The sequence below is a fragment of the Diachasma alloeum genome, unplaced genomic scaffold (genome assembly GCF_001412515.2).
Source record: "Diachasma alloeum isolate Michigan unplaced genomic scaffold, Dall2.0 Dall_scaffold_00646, whole genome shotgun sequence".
Classification (NCBI taxonomy): domain Eukaryota; kingdom Metazoa; phylum Arthropoda; class Insecta; order Hymenoptera; family Braconidae; genus Diachasma; species Diachasma alloeum.
The window spans coordinates 55,105-81,846 of NW_021680778.1; the positions used below are offsets into that span (position 1 = coordinate 55,105).

The 26,742-nt window shown below is 41.2% G+C and overlaps 1 protein-coding gene across 2 annotated transcripts in view; it reads right to left on the reverse strand.

The window, feature by feature from the left end:
• Positions 1–10,971: 10,971 nt before the first annotated feature.
• LOC107043862 (cytochrome P450 4C1) overlaps positions 10,972–26,742 on the reverse strand; it is a 29,664-nt gene continuing 13,893 nt past the window's right edge. Inside the window, exons 5-11 of one of the 2 annotated variants that reach the window (XM_015265526.1) lie at positions 19,641–19,734; positions 15,070–15,275; positions 14,678–14,787; positions 13,571–13,639; positions 12,200–12,371; positions 11,844–12,023; positions 10,972–11,715 (exon numbers count right to left, since the gene is read on the reverse strand). In XM_015265526.1, the coding sequence (XP_015121012.1) occupies positions 11,549–11,715; positions 11,844–12,023; positions 12,200–12,371; positions 13,571–13,639; positions 14,678–14,787; positions 15,070–15,275; positions 19,641–19,734 (998 nt within the window). In that variant the 3' untranslated portion in view covers positions 10,972–11,548. The remainder of the gene's footprint in view (positions 11,716–11,843; positions 12,024–12,199; positions 12,372–13,570; positions 13,640–14,677; positions 14,788–15,069; positions 15,276–19,640; positions 19,735–26,742) is intronic. The other variant, XM_015265527.1, reaches the window with a different exon arrangement.

Sequence of the window (26,742 nt, forward strand, 5' to 3'; positions counted from 1 at the left end):
TCCCCATAATAATCTGATAGCACATTCCATGATCCATTGGACATTTCTTGACTTGGCTTTGATTTTTATTTGTATATTTTTTGCAAAATTTCTATGAGAAATTGTGGTTTCTGGAAAAAAATTTTTCTTTTTTCCAGAAACTACCCCACAAAACTTTTTCTTGGCGCAGTTTTTTTGCAAAAACATTTGTTTTTGTGTTTTTGGGACATTTCAGTCATTTTTCCAAAACGAGCACACGATCATTTTCGTATGAATCGAATTGATTGTTGTCCGCGCAACAGAAACTATTTTCAAGCACTTCTGCTCTAAGAAAAAAAGGTATTTCTTTCCTACATTTATTTATAATTCATGCTCCGATTCGATTTGAGAATTTCATGAGAAAATCGAACGTGCAAATTACGCGCGTAAAATAATCCCAGAAATAAACTCGCCCACATGTTATTCACGGACTGAGTTGAAAATCTAAATTAATCGAGGATAGGGAAAAAATTTCTATGCAATATACAGCGCCTTATGACCTTGTTCATTAATTTTTCATTAATTTTTACAATAAGTCGATGATGAGTCTAAAAAATGCAAATCAGTAGAATTCAAGAAGGAGAGAGAAAGAGTAATGCGCTATTCAAATCTCCCTCCTCTGCGCGTGAGGTTGGAGCGCACTGCTACCAACTTCGAAAACGAAATCTCACACTGCTCAGAGATAATGTGAAATGCGAGAATGTGGATATGATCCCGTTGCTATGCGCGTACTTTCCTTAATATTAAGTCGAAAAAGAAAATAGTGATATCAATGGAAAGCTCGAGGCCGATTTATGTAATGTAACTAAGGCTATTTTTTTCGTAGGGTATCACGTTTTTATTTTATTCAATAAATGTGTTTCGGCAGTGGAGGGGGTAGTTGCTTCGTGTATAGATACGCGGTGCGTTCGGCCTGATGTTTTGCTCAGTCCGTCAAAACTTTTCTTGGCCGATATGCTATCGCGTATCTCGATCAAAATATTTATTTTCTGGAACGCAATAAACGGAGAAGTAGAAATGGATTGGATGACTAGAAATGCAAATAGCATAATTGTTGGGTGAAAGACCGATGGGAGTCTATAAATTCAAGAATAACATACTATCCGTTAATATTATACTATCGAAACATTTAAAATTAGCAGGTCGTTTATCCAGAATTTTAATTCCCACGAGGTACGAAATTCTGAAAATAGAACTAGTTGGAGGGTTAGTTCTGTAGAACGCATTACGGATTGGAGTTGAAACACAACTCACAATTACACATCAGAATGTCAAATTAACAAAACAACAATCGATTGGAGTGAATAATTATAGGAGTATCATTTTGCTGGGTGACGCTCTTTCTCATAACTCGATTGACCAGAAAGTGTTTTCACCAGAATTTCTAAAATGCCCGATAATATAGTAATCTACCTTAGTGACGATAACATTGTATTCATCCATGTATGGCGCGATGAGGCGCTGTGAACAAAGTTTTGTGGCGGCGCAGCCTTCATCAGTTCCTTTAGTTACGAGCGAGCGTGCTACCACCGCCAGCGGCGCAAGCAAATTCTCGTCCCGAGATCAGAGTGACGAGTCAACTCTACAGTATTGATACTTATCTCTCAACTTACGTTAACTACCACAGCTGGGGCATTTTCGAATTCTTTTGTATTAAAATCATTATTATTAATGTTGACTGAATAAATATAGTCTATTATAAATTATCTAGAATCTAATTAATCTATGTGAGACACTCAAATCTCCATAATTGGTGACCCCGACGTGATCTAAACAGATTACGCTTGCGCACACGTTTAACCTCAACCCAATACGTGCCTCCACACCGACGCAACCAAAAACCAAGCCATCTTTTGAGGCGAATGAGAGACCTAGCTGATGGGAAGGTCTCCAATAAGCTCCTGCGTAGCAGATGGCTATCCCTGCTGCCTGACACGGTCGGTAAAATTCTCAAGGCCGTGCAGACCAACGCTACATTCGACCAACTGGCTGAATCTGCCAACGCCATCTTGGAAAACCCCACCGGCGGCCCAGTCATGGCTACTTCTTTCTAACCTGGTGCTTTTAACACCCAGGTCCCTGTCACGAGTGTGCAGAACATGGTAGCAGCTGCAGACCACTACAACCACAACAAGCAGCAGTCTCTTACTGACCAGAGGCTTTGTGCCCTAGAGAAGGCAGTCGAGACCCTGCACCATGCACTCCAACAGCTGTCATCCAAGCTGGGGCAGGTCCTCGAGGAGAGCACGCTCTCATTCTCGCAATCGCTCTCTCACGCCTGCACCTCAGGGCCAGAACGGTCTCTGCTACTACCATGAACGTTTTGGAGACAACGCAAGACGATGCCAACATCCCTGCACGCGCTCTAGTGCAACTCCTCAGACACCATCTTTAAACTAGGAGTGCTGCCGTCTGTCCAGGCGACCTGCGGCAGCTCAGACCTCAACAACAATGCCGCCATCAGAGAGTTTCGTCTTTTCGTCTGTGATAAATCCAAAGGTCAAAGATTTCTCGTCGACTCAGGATCTGTGATATCCATAGTCCCTCGATCCTGGAGTCGTCATACAGCTTCACTATCAGATCTCCAGCTGTTCGCCGCAAATAACACAGTCATTGACACGTATGGCCAACAGCTGCTCACCCTAAACATTGGACTTCGCCGCGACTTTAGGTGGAATTTCACTGTCGCCAACGTCAAAGTTCCCATCATCGGCGCAGATTTACTCACGCATTATGGTCTGCTCATCGATTTGAAAAACAAACGTTTGATGGATCCCACAACAAAGCTCTCAACACCCGGACAAATCCAAGAGACCAGCATCTTCAGTATCTCCACCGTCACCACTGACAGCTCCACGTTCTCTCCAAGCATCCAGCAGCTCCTCATGAAGTTCGTGGAGGTCACGAAGCCTCCTGCAGCACCCAGAACTCAGCTAGACAGCCCAGTGGCTCCTCACATCATCACTACTGGTCCACCAGTCGCTGAGCGTCCCAGAGGCCTGGATGGAGACAAACTGCAAGCAGCACGCGATGACATCCAGTCTCTGCTGCACTGTGGAGTCGTCAGGCCCTCCAGCAGCCAATGGGCAAGCCCTATCCACATGGTGCCTAAGAGACAGGGTGGTTGGCGTTCAACTGGAGACTATCGTGGTCTCAACCAGCGCACAGTACCTGACCGCTACCTTCTGCCCATCATTGAGGATGTCCTGCAGCGTTGTCACGGCCGCGAGGTTTTCACAACCCTTGACCTCGTGCGTGCCTACCATCAGATTCCAATGGCCCAGGAAGACATCGCCAAGACGGCCGTCACAACACCCTTCGGCCTTTTTGAATTCCTCGGCATGCCTCCAGGACTGCGCAACGCTGCGCAAATGTTCCAGCGTCACATGGACACTCTTCTGAGAGACTTAGAGTTCGCAGCCTGTTACATCAACGACCTTATCGTGTTCTCCAGGACCTCTGAAGAGCACCTGCAACACCTTGAGATCGTTTTTAAGCGCCTCCGGGACAATCACCTCAGCATCAACGTCAGCAAGTGCCAATCCGGCAAGGACGAAGTGGTCTACCTGGGCTACAAACTCAATCGTCATGGTTTCTCATCACCGGAGAGCAAAGTCCAAGCCATTGTTGAGTTCCCGAAGTCTGAGACTGTCACTGAGCTTCGCAGATTCCTCGGTATGCTCAATTATTATCGACAATGCCTTCCACACGCAGCACATCAACAGGCTCTGCTCAACGACTTCATCAAGGAGTCCAAGAAAAATGACAAGCGGAAGATTCCATGGACCCCAGAGGCAGAAGCAGCCCTTAATCAGTGTAAGGAGAAGATCGCCAACGCAGCTCGAGTCAATTTCCTCTCTCCAACAGCACCTCTTGCACTCGCTACTGACGCCTCAGACTCTGCTATTGGAACAGCCTTGGAGCAGTTAGACAACAATATCTGGAGACCACTTGGTTTCTTCTCTCGCAAGCTCAGCCCGACAGAATCTCGATACAGCACCTATGAGCGAGAGCTTCTAGTAATTTTTTCTGCCATCAAATTCTTCAGACATATCCTGGAAGGCCGTCCCTTCATCATCAAGACCGACTATCGTCCTCTGGTTTATGCCTTCTCGCAACGCCCTGAGAAAGCATTTCCACGACAGGTAAATCAACTGGACTATATCTCGCAGTTTACCACAGAGATTGTCTACGTCAAGGGTGAAGAAAACGTCGTGGCGGACGCACTCTCACGCATCAACGCCATCGACATGCCCAAGGTTCTGAGCTCCGACGCCATCCAGCTTGCCCAGGAGTCCGACGAAGAGCTCCTGACCCTGATCGACTTTGGAAATTCATCCCACAAGCTTCAACGATTGGTAGTAGAGGACCACCCAATTTTCTGCGACACTTCTACGGGCTGGGTACGTCCATACATTCCCGCTAGCCTCCGAAGACGAGCGTTCGACGTCATCCACTCTCTCGCACACCCCAGCAGCCGAGTGACAACACGCCATCTGAGAGAGAAGTACATCTGGCCCGGAATCAAACGTGATGCAATACGTTGGTGTCGAGAGTGCATCCCTTGCCAGAGATCAAAAATTCAACGGCACAACCGCATCGAGCCTGCTCATATCAACATCCCTGACAACCACTTCGAGCATGTCCACCTGGACATCATTGAGCTACCTCCAGTGAAAGGCCTACGCTACTGTCTCACCGTGATAGACAGGTTCACTCGATGGCCTGTTGCTGTCCCTCTTACCAACATCGAGGCAGTTACCATCGCCGACGCCTTTTGGTCTCATTGGGTTGCCCAGTTTGGTACCCTGCTGCGCATCACGACCGATTAAGGCTCACAATTCGAGTCCAGACTATTCTCAGCCCTAGCAAAAATGGTTGGAGCAGAAAAGATCCACACCACGCCGTACCACCCTCAGTCCAACGGGATGGTTGAACGTTGGCACCGTACAGTAAAAGCTGCTCTCATGTGCAACGCCCCAACACCATGACCAGAGCTCTTGCCATCAGTCATACTCGGACTTCCTACTGCGTTCAAGGAGGACCTGAGAGCCTCTCCAGCGGAACTTCTGTATGGGACTGAGCTACGAATTCCTGGAGAATTTTTCGTCTTTGACAGCCTCCCCGCAGATCCAAACTTCTTCCTCGAGAAACTCCGAGACCACATGAGACGCGTAAGACCCACGACAACCGCCCATCACATCAAAGCACGGTTCTTCATCCTCAAGGACCTATACAGCTGCAGCCACGTTTTCATCCGTGTCGACGCGGTAAAAAAAACCCTCGACCCACCCTACACCGGACCACACGAAGTCGTCAACCGAGTCGATGACAGAGTTTTTGTCGTCAGGGTTAACGGGCACGATAAAGCAATCTCGGTTGACAGACTCAAACCTGCTTTCGTGGCAAAGACGGATTCAGACCAACCCTCGGAGCAGCAACAAACCGTAGAACAATCATCGCAGCATCAACAAACCCTAGAACAATTATCGCAGCATCAACAAACCCTAGAACAATCCTCACAGCAGCAACAAACCCTACAAGAGACTTCTGAGCATCGGAGAGGACCTGAACCAAGTCCATTGATCGCTGTACCTGATGAACATCGTTCTCTACACATGGATCCACCCTTAAGGACATACGCCAAAGTAGCAAAAACTTCAAAAAAAGTCTCGTTCCCTTCTCTACCCAGTCAGGTTACTGGGGGGGAGTGGTTGCGGCGGCTTAGCCTTCATCAGTTCCCCTAGTTACCGACCGAGCCTGCCACCAGCGCCAGCGGCGCAAGCAAATACTCGTCCCGAGACCAGAGTGACGAGTCAACTCTACAGTATTCATACTTATCTCTTAACTTACGTTAACCACTACAGCTGTGGCATTTTCGCATTCTTTTGTATTAAAATCATTATTATTAATGTTGACTGAATAAATATAGTCTATTATAAATTACCTAGAATCTAATTAATCTATGTGAGACACTCAAATCTCCAAAGTTTCATCGAAAAGTAGAGCCGGTGGGGATATGGCAACATTGCAATTCAAAATTGTTTTCACCCTGTTGGTTTTATGATAACGATATATACATGTTGTATGATTTTTCAAGTTATCCTCATGTAAAAATCAATGGTGAAATGAAGATGCGTTAATTTTTTTTCTTTTGAAAATTTAAGATGAGTTTCGCCATTTTGGAAATTATTAAATAGATCGATCTAAAAATCGGGAAAAATTGGAACAAATTCACACATAACCAGCGTCATTCAAATTACATTTTGCAACATATTAATTGTCTTTCAAACATTTCATTCGTATAAATAAATAATGTAAATTGTTGGGTTATTTATTTATTTTTGTAAAATTCTGAACATAAATAAATTTATTCTCAATTTGCAAAAATTATTTCTAGCGCAGAAAATTGATTGTTTATCAATTATTTATGAAAATTGGTATTAATATTCAAAAATATCAACAATAACTTGTGACGTATTGATTAGACAATCAAGATGATTGAAAATTATCGAAAGATATTTTTGTGGGCAATTCATTCAGCTAGAAAACTAGCAGCGCGACAGAAGCCATTTGACAAATTACATATGACTGCTACTCTCCACGTATTTTTTTCTCCTATTTTGAATTCTACCAATTGGTAGTAGGCTTCCGAATGAATTCTAGAGTATGTTTTCAAAAAACGAAGGCATAAGGATTACCTTTTTTTGAAAATATTAAGGCCAATCCTATTCATACTTCATGCAAAGTATCGTTAGCTATTATTATCTATTTATGGAAAAATCATCCTTTTCATTATATCACCATTTGTAAATCATCTAGTCAGAATAACGAAATTATTAGAATAAATAAATATGAGAAACAGTTGTCACAGTGGTCACATGGATAGGGTGCGGCGGCGGTCATCTATAGATGCTTATAAGCTTTGTCTGATTTTCCCCTATTTCTGTAAAATAAATATGAAAAAACCATACATTCATATTACATGGCTTTCTCAGTTATTCTGATGTGCAAATGAACGATGAAATATAGATGCGTAATTTTTTTTTTCTCAAGAATTTCGGATGAATTATTCCATCTCAAGATGATTTTTTAACCAGGGGGGACTCCTTGACCCCACTGGACAATGTTGTCACAACTCTGCTTTTCAACTCAATTGTCAGAGTTGAAAATCAGAGTTTATAGCAGAGATGTCAGATAAGATGTGAATGTTTTTTTGAGCCCGAAGAAAAGAGCGAGTCTCGAAATGACGTGCAAATGATTCTAAGGATGATTTTTTAACCAAAAGAGACTCCTAGACCCCACTGGACAATGTTATCACAACTCTGCTTTTCAACTCAATTGGCAGAGTTGAAAATCAGAGTTTATAGCAGAGATGACAGATAAGATGTGAATGTTCTTTTGGGCCCAAATGAAAGCGAGTCTCGAAATGGCATGCGAATGATTCTAAGGATGATTTTTTAACCAGGGGAGACTCCTAGACTCCACTGGACAATGTTGTTGCAACTCTGTTTTTCAACTCAATTGTCAGAGAGGAAAATCAGAGTTTATAACAGAGATGTCAGACAAGATGTGAGTGAGAATCTACCGTGAATCCACGGTAAAATTTACCGTGGAACGTGCGAATAGACACTGCCAAAAAAGAATGAAATTAAAAAAAAAATTGTTTTGTCATCCAATCCTCTTTTTGGATATGATCCGGCACTTTACCACTCCCTACACTGAGAGAAAAACGAACAAGTTTTCAAACAAGTCTTATTTTGGCCAATAAAATCGTAAATCACTTCTGTATGATCCGTTTTTTTCACACTGTTCATTTATCCTCCTAAAGGCAGACCGCGGTGAAATTTGAAAGTCTCGGCTCGACGTTAAGAGCCATTGAATGACTTTTGATATATGAAGGGATATATAAAAAAGTGAGAAAAGTTTCGGACCCGAACCGTTTTGCCCGGTATATCCACCAAAAACGTCATTTTTCACGTTTTTAGCTTAAAGATACTCCTTGGACCACAGTTTTCATCCGATTTCAACTTTTTTTTTTTTTAATGTTCGCTATACTCCAACGAATAAACCCAAGGATCCGTTTTGCTTTATATTTATTAGATCATGAGAAAATGTTTTTCTTTAGTTTTCATTTTTTTTCCTCTTTTTAGCAAATGCTAAAATTCGTTGCTTTCCGCCCATTTTTTTTTGTTATAATATTTCGTTTACGTATAATTACAACATGGAATAACGAAAAACAACTAATTTTAGCATTTGCTAAGAAGAGGAAAAAAATAGAAAATCAAAAAATCATTTTCTCATGATCTGATAAATATAAAGCAAAACGGATACTTGGGTTTGTTCGTTGGAGTATAGCGAACATTAAAAAAAGAAAGTTGAAATCGGATGAAAACTGTGGTACCAGGGGCATTTCTAAGCTAAAAACGTGAAAAACGACGTTTTTGATGGATATAGGGGGCAAAACGGTTTGGGTCCGAAATTTCTCTCACTTTTTTTATATATCCCTTCATGTATCAAAAGTCGTCCAATGGCTCTTAAGGCTGAGCCGAGACTTTCAAATTTCACCGCGGTCTCCCCTTAAGGAACATTCGCAGTAAGTATACTTGGTGAAAATTTCGAAATGGTATAAAGACGCAATATTTGGATCATATGTTGTTGAGCACATTCACAAACTATTCCCAAAATTTCAAGTACCTTGTCCACCCCATTTTTGAAATATACATCGTCAAAAATGGAAAAAACACAAAAATTGAATGTTAGGTGATGCATATCTCAAAAATGGGGTGGCCCAGGGACTTGAAATTTTGGGAATATCTTTTTAATGTGGTCAACAACATATGATCCAAATATTGCATCTTTATACCATTTCGAAATTTTCACCAAGTATACTTACTGCGGAAGTACCTTAAAAGGCAATGGAACTTACCATCGGAGTAAAAATTGGATTCCAATTGGAATCCAATTTTACCCTCTCGTAAACATAGGCGCCGCCATTTTTAACCACAGCTGGAATGACAGTGGTGGGGGGGCTGGATTTAACTTTAATCACGAGTTAACCAGGGTTAGTTTAACCAAAAAACTGGCCCTCAGTAACCCGCTTCCCTTGTTGAGTAACAATTTCACCCCCCCCCCCCTGCATCCATGCGTCTGCCCTCCACTCCCTCAGGAAGTCGTAATTTTCGGGAATTTTTTTGTTCACTTAACAATTGCATTTTTTTATTTAAACAACGCATACAAACGAAGGGGTGAGTGGCTAGAATAAATTCTGCACCCCCCTCGCCTTGTTGGGTAAAAATTTCAACCCTCCCTTCCTTATCATGCTTTCCTCATCGCATTTATTTTGCACAATTGGATGGAAATTGGACGATGAATGTCATTGTGTAAGTTTGAGAAGGATAATTAACACTGTGTAGAATTTCAGTTGATTTGTCATCAACTTATTCTTATGGACTATGGCGTACTTTGCACAGTGTATACTGCGATGTAAAATGTGTAAGAACCCTCTCCGTGAGTTATCATTGTGATGAACATAATAACATCAATTATACTGTAAATAGTAAAGTGTCAGAACACCGTGTGTCGAAATAAACCGTGATTGAAGGTAGTGTCTCAGTATCAATGGTGTTGAATGTGTTGCGTTCATTCGTGAAATTAATGCGCAAATGGAATAAGAATATAGAATTGAATATCTGATTGTGTACAAAATAAAAGATAATTCTATTGAGTCGTACATATTAGTATTTGATACAGCTCTTGAAAATCTCTCACAGAAATACAAGTGTGCGCATTGATACTATTGAAAAAGAAAATATTCCCAGGAATGAGATTATTTCTACATATTTCAAACTTGATGTACTCATTATTTGATTCACTAGCCACTGAACTGCTTTATGAGTCAATCAATCACGTGTCAGTCTTAGTGGTGCTTATTTCCAAGTGCAAAACTTGGCTGTGTATTCCTCGAATTAACATTATTCTACAAATTTTTACCAATAAACAACTAACAGGAGCGGCTTGCATAAATAATTGCTTCAACTCATCAACAGTATGTGTAATCGACTTATCGTTGTAAATGCAGCTCATAATATCAAATTTATTCTCAGACAAGTCTTACACAGTCGCATGTCAATTTTGAAAATGTAGAAAACCCGTCTGTGTTTGTTTCCCTTGTGTAAAAACGCTCCGTGACCAGGTGAAATGTGGCTAGTTGCTAGACAGTCTAAAATTTTATCATCATATCTTAGGTTTTACTAAATTTCGGGATAGAAATGAGAAACCGATGTCTCGTAATACACTTTTATAGAACGGTTGGATAATTTTCATCAAAAATTTCTCTCCGTGCACGCCTCTGGTGGTTTGGATTCTCGGAATTTGCGATTACGAAAGGACCCTTCTCCACCAGAAAAAGAGCGAGAGTGCGGAGTCAAAAAGAGATGCGTGTGGAGGCAATGGTGGGGATACGAACCACTGGGCGGACTGTTGCTCACAGTCCTCGCGTGTTAGAGAAAGATAGAGCAAAAGAAGTTAGAGAGAAAACGGTCATAGAAGGAAATTGCACTAGTGGGGGAGCGGTTCCCTTCATGCGGTGGGACAGTATGCACTTACGAAAGTGAGTAATTATTTTGATGGAAATAGAGGCGAAAAACTGGCAGGCCCTTGTGAAATTTTAGTTTGCCATTCAGTAAATTTTCATCAGTCCTTTACTAATAAGTGATAACCTCTGTAATTTGAAAAACTAATTGGTAGCAACTGTAGAATGTTGATTACTCAACCTTCCCATTTCACGCACGCACAAGCTTAATTTGTGTTCAGAATTCATCACTTTTCACCGGTCCCATTTTTTCCCTCTTCAATATGATAAATAATTGAAAGCTTCTATGGAAGAGTAAAAGGGAATGAAGGGGGAGGCGAAGACTATAAAATTCAGGGCTGCAATAAATTTCTCAATCATTGTTTTTCACTTGAAATAGTATTTGGATTATAATTAGAATTAAAATCTTAATCAGTGAGCACAGAAATTCAGAATTAGTGAATAGGGCATTGCAACATTGAAATTGAACATGTGATAAAACGAGACGCATTATTTTCATTAACTTTAACATTCAATACAATAAGAACGTTGATGAATAATTTCTTTTTGAAACAAAATCAATAAGAAAACGAAAAATGAACAGACATACCATGTGAGTGCTCAGGTTGAATGACCGTTGGAGCAATACATTGCTCGCTGAATCATTAATGGTAGTCAGAATAGTATATTGTGCACCAAGGAAGGAAAACAGGCAAAGCCGAGGTCAGTAAACACGTAGCTTTTACTATCCTGATTTGCTTCTTAGATGCATATACAATTTTTTCGGCATAACTGCATGGTAAAGTGCGCTTTTTCTCCGTAAATGAACGGAGGAACGTGGGTTACGTCAGTTCGAGGATCGTCGAAAACAACGGAAATCCAAGGAATGAAATTAGCCACTTAGACCGCGTCATTTGGAGAGGATAATCGAAGTTTCCGTGCAGATGTGACGAAAAATCATTCATTACGAATAGGAATAAATTTGAGAAGCACTTCGCCTATACAATTTAACGATAAATCTGGCACCATTCGAACACTGCCTGCCAACTCCATTGGTTCAAGGTAAAAATTGCGGAGTAATCCTGCTAATGTTGTCTTCAATTCCAACATGGCGAAGTGTTTCCCTGTAAATGAAAGGCATCCCTTACGTATAATGATTTTTTCGTTTACGAGATATTGTTCCAATGGAGAAATGAATTTTCTTTGAATAAGTTCATTGCATAATCATTATGAAAATAGTTGATCCAATTACCGATGCAATTCCTTGTTCCAGCACTAAATGGTATATAAGCAAATGGATGTCTTCCCGCTGAATTTTCTGGTAAGAATCTGTCAGGATCAAACACATTTGGACGAGGCCAGTAATGCGGATCTCGATGAGTGTCAAAAGTTTCAATATTAATCGTAGATCCTTCAGGTATGAAACAAGTTTCTGGACAAAAAATAAAAATTATAATTAATTGTATTGTTTTTTGTTGCCATTTGTTTGTAATTGTTTTTTGATATCAAAAAGTTCAAAAAGTTGCACTAAGCCTGATTCAATCACTAAGTTGCTACATGTCGTATTAAATTTTATAAAAACTTATTAAAGTAAAACAGAAAAATTACTTAGTTGTATGTCTTCGGTTGTTCTCCGACTGAAACAAGGCACAGACGGATACAGTCGCAAGGACTCTTTGATGCATCGATCAAGGTAATTGAGCTTCTGCACATTTCTCATATCCAGTTTTCCATTGACGCTCCCCTTCATGACTTCTATTACTTCTTCTCTGCAACGTGCCTTTGAACCGATCACCCGTAAATTAGTCAACGAATTTTTGGACTTGAAACAAGGGCGAATGAATAATTTGATCTTTTTAAAAACCCAAATGTTTAAAAAAAAATGTGTCAAGGAAAGGCTTCATTTAGCTATTCCTGAAACGTAAGAACCCTGTTTATCGAAAAATATGATTTTCATAGGAATATTTTCGAATGAATGGTTGAATGGACTGTCAGATTGCTTCGGAAAAACTTCGGCAAAACTGAAATCTTGCTCTAACCCAAGTCTCGTCACGAAACGCGATCCTGCGACTTTGGTCACCTCCGCGGGGATTTGCCGTCGTGTTATTTAGGCTTTAGCATTGCCGAATTCACTCTATACTGGCCCGGCGCGTTGAGAGAGTTTCCGGCAACGTCGCGCCATGGGCAATTTTAGTGAAGATGGGAAAAAATAATTCATCTGTCCGAAATAATTTGTTTTCTTTAGGAATTTTGGGAAATATGTTGTTCTAGAAACTACTATAATTTTTTAGATCCTTCAATTAACAAAGACAATTTTTATTCAATTTTTCCGCTTAGCCAGTCAATTGTAATTAAAGAAAACCGACGCGTGGCGGGGTATTCCTCATAGGGTGATCAATCTAGGGTCAAAAAAGTTGCCAACTTGAACGAAATACTTGGCTATTCTGAAAGCGTTGAATAGTTGGTTCTGTATGGATCATATTAATTATGGAAAAATTAATGGTAGCTCGTTATTCAAATTTACACTTTCGGGGATTCGGGGGTACCATCATCCAAAAGTTTGCACGATTAGTGCCAATGATCTGGACCAGTGTAATGCCTTCATGTCTATTATCCCTAACTATTCCAAGAAATTTATCCCTTTGCCAAGGAATTAGAGGAACTCCAGTTAGAAAACGTCTTCCAATTACCAATGTGAATGAGTATTGTAATTGATGCCATTGTGACGGGAGGGGGGGCATGCCTACTGTATGTTGTCAAACAAATGTGGAAAATGAGAAATTTATGTACTCATGGAATGATTGATATTACTGACGATCTTATCGATGGAGCGCCTCAATTCAAATATATAATTGCTGGTAAATCAATAATTATTCAGGAGTTTATCTCGTTGAAGACATCATTTTACAGCTATCATTTACTTTTTCTAATATCACTAATTGTGGGGCTGCTATAACAATCGATATTGTATATGCATACCTGGATGTCACGATGTTCTGCCAGAAGTAATGCTGTGAAAACCAAAGACTGACCGGTGGTATGGTGACTCTGAACATTATTAAATGAAGTGAAACTGATGAATATTGTTACACGAAAAGAATCTATAATTATTTGTTACTGTGGGAACATGGTGATTTTTAATATAAAAAATAGATTGGAAAAATAGAATGGACCATACTCATCACACTCAAAATTAACCATTGAAAACATAAATTTTGTAATCAAATGAAAAACTAAAACGTGCTGGATGAAAAAATACGGCTGATAAAATTAGAATATGGTGGGGTCCGTTGGAAAAATTACTGTTGAACAAAGTAAAAATTGTGAGTCGGCAAAAAAAAAGAAATTCAAAGAGAATTAGAATTCAGAGAGAAAAAATCCCGCACCACCCAGCCAGGAGTCGAACCCGCGTCTCCTAGTTACGCGCCGACCACTCCCAATTAGGCTACTGGGAACTACGGAATTTCTCTCTCCAAATTCGCCTCACAACATCGCCTAACCACCTTTAGGCATTAAATCAATTCAAAGAGAATAAACAATGGTAGTATAAATGTCAAATTTTCAATTGACACGAGTATCATTTGGGAGGATAGACATGAATTTTTACTTCGTCGGTTAAAAAACATATTCTCTCCCCCTTTCAAAATACATATTCGCGGAAGAGGATAAGGGAGAGGGGGATTTTTTGAATAACCTATATGAACAATCCTATAAGCATGGTCTCGTAGGGTTATTGAGATTGTTTAGGTTCCTCTCATTGGGAGGAACATTAAATAATAATCATACAGTAAACAATAAAATATAAATTTGTTGTTATAAGTTATACTTTTCGAGAAGGTCAATAAATTACATTCAAGGACCAGGACTTCTTTTGTGACGGTACCAGTCTTTTACCCAAAAACTAAAGCAAAGTAATAGCTAAAAATGGAGACTACTTTCTATAGAATGCCACTCATCTTCAAATTGAAGACTCAGGGGCTCCTTTCTCATACAAAAACGGCGGCAATTATCGCGAGTACTCAAATTTTTGTTTAGGTTTAGAGTATAATGTATTAAGGAGTAATAAACCTTAAAGTTGATACTGACCGCAGCAATAAAAGTATCCACTTCCTCCTGTATTCCATTGCTGTCAATTCCCTGGTCTCTGCGGAATATCGTAATCAAAAGGTCGACGAAGCTGAGACGTCTACCATTCTCTGTGAAATGTAATATATTTCCAATTTATGATCCAGAATTGATTCTCTGATGATTCTACAAATGTCTTGGAAAATAATGAGTGCTAGAAATTTTCCTCAGGAGCCCGTTTTTGGATATAGGATACCCTATAGCCCACAAACTAATTTTTGAGCATTATACCAAGACTACTTTTTACGGACTTACTCGAGAATATTTGTAAAGTAATCAGGAACTGACCTTCATCTTGAATATTGAATTTTTTGTCATTTCAGAGAGGTTTAGGATTTGAATGGCATACGTACTCAGGTCTGCTGTTTCACTGTTGAATTCCATTCCTGCCGCTGAAAATGCTTCAATATCTTGCCCATCAGTTGAGTCATGGTACTGTTTTCGTTCTTCAATTATTTTTTTTGTGAATCCATGCATGATTTTCAAAACTTTGGCCTGTTTTCTGCCTTGAGCTGTCATCGAATAAATCAAGTCGTTTTTCAGCCACGGCTTTATTGTTCTGGAAAGACATAATTTTGCTACTACGAGCGCCCATTTAGAAGTGTAGATAAATAATAAGTATTCATCCATTTATGGCTTGTGACAGAATTTTAGACGAATTCGTCGCCTTCGGAACACCAAGGTATATATACGTGAAAGGAAAGAAAGAGAGACTAAAAATCGAGAAACAACTACCTTGTTGTCGCGATAATTTTTTCGACAGAAAATTAAAGTTATTTGCTACATTAACGAAACTTCAGAACTACCTTAAATACAGAAAAGTTACTGAAATTATTTACCTGCCGCATGGCTCGATTCCTTAGATTTTTAGATTCTTCAGTACAAATTCAGAAATAAAGTTACCAATTTTTCTGATACTTTAGTTGAGTTCGGTGTCCATTTACTTATCGTTAAATTATTTAGAGATTTTTAACATAGATGTCAGAGCCACCAAATGGGCTTTAAACTAACTACTCTTGGGGGTCAGCCAATGAAATCACTGAGAGTGAATCAATGATAGGCGCCAATCAATGAGATCACTGGGTTCTCCATGATCTCATCGGTTGGCCTCCAAGAGTAGTTAGTTTAGAGATCAGTTGATGGCTCTCACATCTATGTTGCGATCGCTAATAGTTCTTCGTCCACGAATCGATGTTCGTTGACGATTTGTTCATACTAATCGTATAGCAGATTTGTTGACGATCGCCGATTCGTGCACGCAGATGAATTCAGCAACGTCGAGAATAGGGCCCCCAAGCGGAAGCCCGTGGAGAGACAATGCCGTATTCACCCGTATTTTACACCTACAATGACCTTTCCAGTTTAGCGCCGTCCAAACTCGGTTTTCGGGAGTAATTACCTCTATAAAATAAATTAAGATTATTCGATTCGACGCAGCGGACAATGGTCAGTACCGGTTTACTTTTTTAGTTGTGACTTTCAGTGCGACTCTCGTATAGCATACGTGTGATTAATGGCGGAACGTCTCCGCTAGCTAGCCGAATATACGAGACTAAATGTCCGCGCGCGCGCGCCCACCGAATGTCGCCCTGCCGGTCAGAATTTCTACTAGGGTAGCGTGGAATGGCGTCGCTACCTTGTGAAATGACGCCATCCTCATAACTCAAATACGTCTCGCTACTGCGACTGATGCCACATGCTACCTATCCTATTGCTACCTTTCCGCTGGCGCTCTCAACTAGCTTGTTTGTGCTTAATTACGTTTTGCTACGATATGTTTTCAGTTCAATTTTCGTGGTTTGAATTCACAACAATAAAATTATTTAAGAGGGCAGGAGATAAAAAAAACTACCGAAATGCGAGCAAATCTGAGCTGCATAAATTCTCATCATTTAGTGAGTTCGGAGGCTCAAAAGTTATCACCAGCAAATCCTTAGCACCACGAAAGTGTTATGGAACAAGTTGAGAGTAATCTGAGGAGGATAAATAATTTTTAAAAATGTTTAAAAGTACGAGGTGGCTGACAGCTGTGAGCGTCGCCATCTTGGAAGTCACATGAAGTCCGGGGAGGGGGGACCCAAGCATCATGGCGGCGCCCAGGCCTGGCAACCACCTCGTATTTTTAATCATTTAGTAAAAATATTTATTCTCTTTAGACCACCTTCAACTTGTTTCATACCACTTTCGTGGTGCAAAGGATTTAGTGGTGATAACTTTTCAGCCTCGGAATTCATCAAACGAGGCGAATTTGTGGAGCTCCGATTTATCCGCATTTCGGTAGTTTTTTTTTATCCTCCTGTCCTCTTAAGGATGTTAGGGCTTTACAACCCATTTTAGCTTACGAAAAAAATTGTGCGTCTAAGCTAACATCGGTATTCCCCCAGCTAGAGAATTTTCACTAGCAGTAACTCTCTAAATTTGACAATGTAGCAAGGAGCGCCGTAGTGCGCATGCCTATCATCCACTCATGGGCCCCTCAGGGTAGTCAAGTATATGTATGTGTGTAAGTCGAAATCACCGGATGTAAAAACAGTTCTTGCTTATTTTGAAAAAAATAATGAAATCTGCCTAAAAACACAAAAACAAATGTTTTTGTAAGAAAACTGGGCCAAGAAAAAGTTTCGTTTGATTCCTACTGGGAAATCGAAGTTTTTGAAAAATACATAGAAACAAAAAAGACAGCCAAGTTAAGAATTTTGAATAAATGGTGATAGTGCACATTCAGGTTTCTATAATAAAAATAGTTTTCAATGGAATAAGTATTCTAAAAAAATTCTCCATGAAATAAAAAATCAGTAGGAGCAGGACCAACGTCCTTGGCGCGGATCAAAGGATGGAGGAGTAGATTGATACAGACAGTGAACTGAAAAACTCCGCGCTGGCGGCTGAGGATCCTTTATTTTCCCTCCCTAGGTTAAACATATACTATTGATGCCACCGCGTGACGTCACTACAGCGTTGCCACATTGAACCAGAGTGAGAATTTTTGTAACTAGACGGGTGAAATAATTTATTTAAAAATCGAAAAGCTTCCTAATGATTCTAAAAATTAATCCAAAAAATTTGAATATTTTTTCCCGGTATACCCAAAAAGTTTCAGATTTTTATCACCTTTTTTTAAGCCTAGGGGAGGGTGTGCCTGTATCGCTCGGCGGGTAATACCGCTCACCCGATTTTCTCCACAACCATCAACTTGAAAATTTTTTTCTGTTCCTGATCATGAAGAATTTGATGATAGGATGTGATTGTCGGAAAAATTTCACTTTATTTACCACTTTAAATATGAAAAAACACCTAACGAAGTTTTGAAGTCTTTACAGTGCAAAATTTGTGGACTTGTAATTAAGATTTTTGATAGTTTAAAATGCTGAATTCTCATATTAAACTGTGGTTATTCAATTCGTGGTACTTTCACGCGTAATTTGAGACCAATTCGAACTCAAAACTCCACTCACGTCAATAATTATCATGTCAATAGTTCAATAGTTAAAGAAGTCTCACGAATTCGTTTTTTATACTCGAGTTGAAATATAAAATATAAAACTAGCATTTCCTCTTAGGTGGGCGGTACTGGCACACCCTTCCGTATAGAATTTTTTACCACTTTTTCTCATAAGAACCTATGTTAATTTCAAACTCAATTATCTCCTACAAAAGCTTTCTAAAGTGCTTGAAACTTTTACTGAATTTTTTTTAGGGTAAACTTAATACAAAAAAAATTATTCAGATTTTTATCACTTTTTTTGACGTAATGCCCTATCATTCTCAAGATCTCTTACTTGAATTAAATCGCTCTCCATCCGCTTATAAACCATTCAACTCCAAAAGCTATTTATTCCGATGAAGAAAACCTTCATTTCCGGTTTAGAAATGCTCTCTTCCGGTAGAGCAGCCACGTGGCTAATTTGAAGCTCTCTAGCACCTTTTTTCTACCTTTTCGGTGGATAATATCCACGATTTTGGTATCGCAAATTGCGGGCTATTTAGAAACGGGCATAAATAGGTTCGAAAATTCTAATAATTATCGCCCGAAAATGCCTACACTTTTCTTAGCTCTCTCTCAATTGCACTTTGCTACAGAGTTCGCTCTCTCTCACGCTCATACTATATTCACCCATCTTCTCTCTCTGTCGGATTCATATTCCCTTCGTGAATAATACCTGTTCGTCTCTCTCCTACCTTTAGATAGGAATTTTTTTTTAACTTTTATTTATAGTCTATAGCTTTTCGAGTCTTTTGGAGTTATCAATCAGTATTTAAGATTAACTGAAATAACTTCGAGTTACATTTTTGTTATTTTTTTGTATGGTTACCAGAACCTATAATTTTGTATCAAAATAGCAATAGCGATACACGTCAGTACAATCGTATTGTATTATGGATTATCAATTCATGCCTTTTCCCGTCTGAGGTTTATATTTCAGTGCCTCCATTGATATTTGGTTTTTGATTTATTGACTTTCTCGTCCACGAATCCATCCCTCTCTCCACGTCCCACTTACTGAGCAACCAAGTAAATGTCATACCTCCGTGGTCTACATTATTATTATTACTGTGTTTGGTTCTAGTGACATTTCTTGTCATAATCGATATTTTGTTTTCAGACTACGGTTACGTTTGTGGTTCGTCGATTGCGCGTAGCTAAAAATCGGTTATAGTGCCCTAAATAATTGATACGGTTACGTTTGTGGTTCGTCGATTCCGCGTAGCTAAAAATCGGTTAGCGCCCTAAATAATTGAAGCAGAATGGAATGGGCTGCCAATTGTTTCTCGGAATCCAGTTTTGTTATTTTCGTTTTTGAAATTTGAGATTTATTGGGTCACGAGGGAGATGATGATTTGCTATGTTTCGGATAATCGATCATTTTGGGATAGGGTTTTGATGAGTATTGAGGCAAAAGAGAAATAATCACAGGCTACTCACCGCCAAAAGAACAGGTTTATAAAATCACGAAGTGCTTGTCTGTACTCCTTCAGGGTATTGTCTTCATCATTCAACCTAGTTCCCATAGCCGTATCTGAAGTACCGAGAAGAATCAAATTAGACGAAATTCAGGAGGAGAGTAGGAGAACGATTCAAGTCGATCATGCGAACTTTCCGAGAATTAGCGACTTGGAGGAAAAATGATAATAGTTTCGGGAACTGATCAAGTTTACCAATCACTGGTGTGGTTTCATTCCTTTAAAATTTTAATCTTGTTGGACGTTCTGAATTTTGTTTCCAACATTGAAAAGACAATACAACTTCCTTCAAATTAGAATCAAATTTTCATTTATTTCATTGTATAGGGGAGGGGAGGGCAAAACGGACCAGGCGGGCAACACGGACTGCTAATAGAAAATTGATAATTTTTGTTTTTGCTTCCGAATAGATGGAATGAGCTGCCGATTGTTTCCCGGAATCCAGTTGTGTTATTTTCGGTTTTGACGTTTGACATTTAAAAATCAAGGATGCCAAGGAAAATTTTCCCTTGGTTGCTCCTGGAAATGAGGACAATTTTCTAGAAAAATGCAACTTCCATAACAGAAAGTTGAAAAAAAAACAGAAATCATTGAAAATAATTTCGGCGGTAGGGGTACACCTCGGCCAATGGAACTCCCACCACTTTGGCTGCCATCGACGCATGTTGATCTTTTTTCTGTCGTAAGTTCTGTGACGCTCAGTGCTTCTTATTACCTCCGCTGGTAAAGGGACCTTCGCTCCTCAGCCAATACTTCTATCGGTAACATTCCGGCGAGGACACACGGCGTCCTCCTACACCTTCCGATATGCATTCGTAACTCTGAGGTCACTCAGTCGATACACTGGTGCGATCTTTTGTCGTGATTTCTGCAACGGCAGTGCATCTGCCTCGACGGCCATGCCGTATGTGAACTCCGACGTGATCACCGATGACAGCAGTGCTCGTCTCCGTTGCTTATAGGCCCCCCTATGCTGGACATGAGACGCGATAAGGTGCCTCTGACTTCAGACGGCTTGGCACTCACGTATTTTGCCTACTGCTTGGAATTAAATCGAGCATCGATCATCACCCCCCAGGATCGGATAAACGGCTGGGAAGTAATTTTACAGGACTCAACATGCAGAGTAATTGTCTCAATTCGTTTTCTGCTTGTAATCAGCACGGCCTCTCTGTCATATGTTCCGTCAGTTTCAAACCTATTGCGTCCATTCAGCGGCGGATCATCTCAAAGGTCGTATCGAAGCTGAGGTTGATCTCTTCCAGGTATTTACCCACGATGAGTACGGCACTGAAAATGTCACGAGCTTAGTATCCGGTGGCAATATCAGCTTCAGCAGTCGATCATATATGACATTCCACAACAAGGAACCCAGTACTGAGCCTTGAGTCACACTCTGGGTCATACTTAATCTGGCTGAGTTGAAGACATTTTTTATATCTAGTGTCGCTACTAGACAATACTTATTTGTACTATTGAGTCATTTTGTCCCTGAAATCGCTCCCCTGGTGGTGTCGACAACAATGTTGATGGCTTCTAGAGTGGATTAGCCTTTCCGAAAACCTTATTCGTTGTTGACTAACAAAGGTTCGACTGTTGTTTCTGTTCTTCGTTGCACGATACGCTCGAGAATCATGCCAGCAGTATCGAGCATGTACAGAGAACGATAAGATGAGGGTTCGTCTGGTGGCTTTTTCCTTTTTGGGAGTAATAACCATTGCAGCTTCTACATGCCAGGGAAAGTGCTTTCCCTGAAGTATTCATTGTAGTATCGTTCAAGAATTGTTTCGGCATCGCGTAGTTATCCACCTCAGCAAGGAGCTCTTTCCACGATTGCTTCTTATTGCGCTTGATAGCTTTGGTGAACTTCACGTTGAGACAATCTCTTGGCTGCGATACACTCTTTTCGTAGAACACCGATGGTGTCATTCCATCAATATACTAATGCTCGATACTCTTTTCGTAGGACACCGGTGGTGCCGTTCCACCAATACACTAATGGATGGGAAGTGCTACCTCGCATCCTCAGTCAGTCTATCCAAGAAAATCGCGAACTCATCAATCGAAAGGTTCGGCAGGGCATAGCAGCTGTAGAAAGGAATTCCATTAACCTTCACCATTACAAAGCCATTCTGTAACCACCAGTGATACTCTGGACTGGCCTATTTCTACAAGATCAAATTATAGTCTTCTTACTGACATCAGTAATCCAGGCTGGAATGCAAAAATGTTGGTATGATTCTGAGATCATGACAAGGTACCCNCGGAAGTAACTGAATTTTTGAGTAAGTGTCTGAAAATTTCACTGATGTTTGAAAATTTCAGTTACAATTTATGTCTGAAACCGAATCAGACACTTTTTTTGTCTGAAAAATTTCAGATATTTCATTCAGACATTTTTCGTGTCTGAAATTCAGCTATTTACGAGGCATTCAGACATTTGACTGTTCAGTTATATCACCCGAGTCATTTAGCAAAGTCCATTCAAACACCACCTTGTAAGACATTTTATGTGTCTTACAAGCGGACTCATTTCCATGCATTTATCAAATCATCGATTTTTTTTTCTTTTTTGGTGGAGGGGGCCGGAGGGGGAGGGGGCGAGGGGGTTAGAGTCAAATAATAATATTATTATTATTATTATTATTAATAATAATATTATAAATAATATTATTATTATTATTTATTCGTTCTGTTCGTAAGGTACAACCTTGTAACAGCAATCTAGGTACAATAAATTTTAGAATTCAATAGACACATGCCAAGAGATTGAAGACGCTCTGTCTCAGTGAAAAAGTCAAAGCCTGAGTGTAAAAAAGTCGTTGGGGTGTTAGGTTGATGAGTTAGAATAAAATAATAAGTCAAGGGTTCTATGAAAGCCGTGGAGTCTATATAAAAAAAAAGTTTCCAAAATATTGCCAATTCAGAGCGCATAAAGAGTCAGAGCAGTCGCAAAAAGTAAAAAGAACACACAAAAAACAAAAAGATTGCTGTTAATGTAAAAATTACAATGACAATATCAGAGTAGAATATAAATTGGAAAAGATTTAAACTGGCTTAAAATAGTTCGTGATGAGGTTAACACAACGAATCCTTGAAGATGAAGATGGAGGCTGGGAGGTGATAGCCGAAGCGACAGAGGGTCCAGCATCAGTCGACAAGGCAGCGGCTCTTATTCTCAAGGCATATTTTGAGAAAAAGATTTTTTTTGTGACTAGAAGATCCTGGTTCGCAAGACCCAGAGCTGCATCAGTTGAGAGGAGAGTGAGTCGGAAGCAGTAGGCACATTCCGATGGTCTAAATGCTCGTGGAGGAGGGAAGCCGTGTAGCCTCTGTAGGCAAGACATTCCATTAGGAAGAGCTTGACTGTGTCCAACGCGTTCGAGTGGCAGACTGGGCAGGGTTTGGTCGGGTCGAGCTTAAAGAAAACTTTATTGAGCAGCAGGGTACAGCCCAAGTTGGTTGCGAGGCGTAACTGGGCGGAGGTTCTTTTCACGACAATTGGGAGGTGATTCGACAAGTACGTGGCAGGCTCCAAGGAACTTGGGCGAACTAGTTTATTCTGGGGGAATTGTAAAGATTCGCACCTTAGTTGATCACACTCCCGATAGTACTCCTTGAGGGCTGATAGTACACTCTCCTGCTCGGAGGACCAGTAGTCAGGGTCCTTGCAGTAACAGTTGAATTGAATGTTGGCTGGCGCGAGTAACATGGCAAGTTGCAGGACTCAGTTAAAGTTCGGGACGGTCTTGTGGAGAGTGACTACTGAACCTGACGTTAGTAGTGGTGCCGCAAGATCCATGAGTCGGAGCAAACAGGTTTTGGGAAGCATGTCATCTTACATCCTCAGCAACTTTTCATACCACCTCAGCGTGAGCTTGACCACCAGGAGTCTAATGGGGGTAGCTCCTACCTCAAGTCTCAAGACGTAACTTGGAGTATTCGACGGCAGGTGGAAGAGCCTCTTGTAGAATTTGGATTGAACGAGTTCGATATCCTCCACATATTGGAGTGCCCAGGTAGGGGAACCATATAGCAACGTAGAGACCGCGATGCTGTCGAAGAGTTTCTTTGAAGCGTACCAGGAATCCGAGGATGCATGTGCTAGGAGACCGAGGACCGAACCAATTGCGACCTTGGACTTCTCTACAGTAATCTGAGCAGGAAGTCTGCCGAGTGCAGAGGAAGAGAATGGGATCCCCAGGTAGTTGTATGATGAGACAGTCTCCACCTTCTGACCATCGATCACCAAGGGGAAGCCCTTGAGGAGAGATACAGGTCCGGCTCTTCTGAAAACAACGATCTTGGTTTTCGAGACGTTCACGTTCGATGCTTGCGTTTGAAGTATTCTGATAGGTCTTGGAGTAGATGATGTAGCTGGATCTGGCTCTTGGCAAAAACCAGGAGATCGTTAGCAAAGAGGAGGGAGAGCAGATCAGTGGCTGAGTCAATTGAGGTGCCAGAGTGGCCTTTGTTCCTGAGGAACTTGTCAATGTCGTTGATGTAGAGTATGAAGAGGAGAGGGCTCAGGCTCTTACCCTGGAGAACTCCCTCAGTGACCTCGGTTTTCCCAGATAGTTTACCCTCAGATTTCACTTGAAGACTGGCGTGGTTGTACAAGGACTTGATGGCACAAATTAGCTTGCGACTAACCCCAATCGAGTGGAGCTTCATCCAGAAAGCCTGATGGTCGACAGAGTCAAAGGCCCTTTTCAGGTCAACAAAGAGGCCGTAGACTTTACGTTGTGGCAGCCTAAGTTGGAGATGTATGGTTGAGAGGGCAACGAAGATATTGTCAAGACAGGAACGTCCCCTTCTGAATTCTGGTTGGCATTCAGGGAGAAGGTGTAGTAATTCAGCCCAGTTTTCCAGACGGAAACACAGAAATTTGGTGAAGATTTTGGCTAGAACTTTTACCAAGGCAATACCCCTGTAATTCTCAGGGTTGGATTTATCCCCTTTCTTGAAAATCATGCCCATGAGGATCTCGTTCGAAGTGTGAAGAACAGTTTCTCTCTCCAGGATCTTGTTAAAAAAAGTGAGTACGTAGAGTTTCCAGTTTCCGGGGAGGTTCTTGAAAAATTCGGCAGAGATACCGTTTGTCCCCGGAGATTTGCCGGATTTCGTCGTCGAGAGCACCTTGTCGAGTTCCACCATTTTCAGGGGGGCGTCAAGTATCCCAACAACATTACTGGAGAGCAGGAAGACGTCCGGAGCCCGCGGGGGGAATAATTTTAGATAAAAAGCCTCCCATACCTCAATACTCAGGGAGGGGGAGACCAACCTGATCGTCAGAGACTTGATGGCGACCCAGAATTCAAAAAGTGAAGAGGCACTTGCCATTTTCTGTCTGAGGTTGTGAAAGTACTCATCTCTCTTTGAGTTCAGTTTCTATAGTAAGATTTTTTGCCTGGTCATAGTTTACAACACACACAGTTAGGAACTGATTCGTCAGACAAACAGCCAACGCGTTTTCAGCGGCCTTCTTTGCCGTTCTGCATTCGGAGTCAAACCACGGATGAGTGGGCCGTGGTCCAGAGGTGGAGGGTGGCAGAACAAACATTCTGAGATTCTCGCCAGTCCCTCTGATTGCTGCCATAGGATTTTCCAGTTGATCATCCACGTGCTGCTGAAAGTCGAATGAGAGTCTTGACGAGAGCATCATTGCGTCGTGATATAACTGGGCGGAGTCTTAGTTTCAACGTAATTTGGGGATGGAGTTAGCTGATTGTGGTCGTTCGGCATTGCTGGAGCAGAGTACAGAGAACAGGTCTAGCGTTGTGGGGAAGTGGTCAGAGGGTTCCACTGAGAGGTCGACAAAGAAGTCATAGATCAGGTCGGTATTGGCGGCGTCCAGAAAAATATAATCAATAGTACTTGTGCGTCCGTTCTTCAGGAAAATTACTTCTGCTGGAGAGTCGCCTGGGGAGCGGCCGTTCAACAATACGAAACCGTTCTTACTCATGAACTCCTGAGCTCTCTTCCCCTCAAATCCTCATCTGAACACCTTTTTAGGTGACTAGATGGAGTGAGCACAGAGCCCTCGAAAAGTTCATCGGGGAAGGCGCCATCGAGACCGATCTTGGAATTAAAGTCACCTCCCAGGATGAACGGTTTGTCGCCTCTAGTCAGGGCAACATTATCAAGAGCTAGCTGGAGTGGAACAAGAATTGGATGCAGCGTCTTGCCAACGTCATGTGTGAGGTACACACGCCCAGTGTATATTGTAAAAGTCCCTGTATGGATCTTGGCAAGGATCCACCATCTTGAGATGTCCAAAACCTCTGCCTGGAATTCCCTCCTGAAGAGGAGAACCAGATCTCCGCTGCCTCTTCCAGGATTGGAAGCTTCGCTCCGCTTCTTTTTTCCTTTTGAAGAGTTGAATTTTTGAGTCAGACGAGTCAAGTTCAACAATGATCATTTCCCCAGATGTGCCGGTGATTCTGGCTTCTAGGACAGACCCCTCGTAACCGACCTTGGCTTATAGGAAGTTCTCCACCTTCTCTCTTACAGCAGGACCTTGGAGTTTGAGCCCTTTAATAACAATATTATTTTGTTTCAGGAGTTTCTCCTGAGCTTCAATTTTCTTGAGTGGCTTGAGGATCAGATTATCCCCTTCGTGGCCTGGGGTTGAGTGATTTACTAGCTCCTCCACTTTTTTCAGCCTGTTAGACAATTCCGCATTTGGTGTAGGTTGTTTGGCGGTTTCTAGAGCGGAAAGCCTGGTGTCAAATATGCTTTGAGTCGTTTTTAATTCGGCAATTTCACGATCGACAGAGTTGCGCCATGCTCTGACCTCCTCCCTGTCCTTGGAAGCCTGGTCCGCCATAGAATTTAGTTTTTCCCACACCATCACAAGCATGTCATTTGGGGATACACCAGAAAGTGATTTTGACCTTGAATGGTCCTCGATCGTTGTTTCGTTCATGGGGAGATCACTTTCAACATGGAGCACTGTGATGTTAAGACTGGAATCCACGTCTTCTACCTCGTCAGGGTCAGAGTCTGAGATCGATGAAGAGTGCTCGTTCTCAGCGTTAGATGCTGGGTAAATGACTATGGAG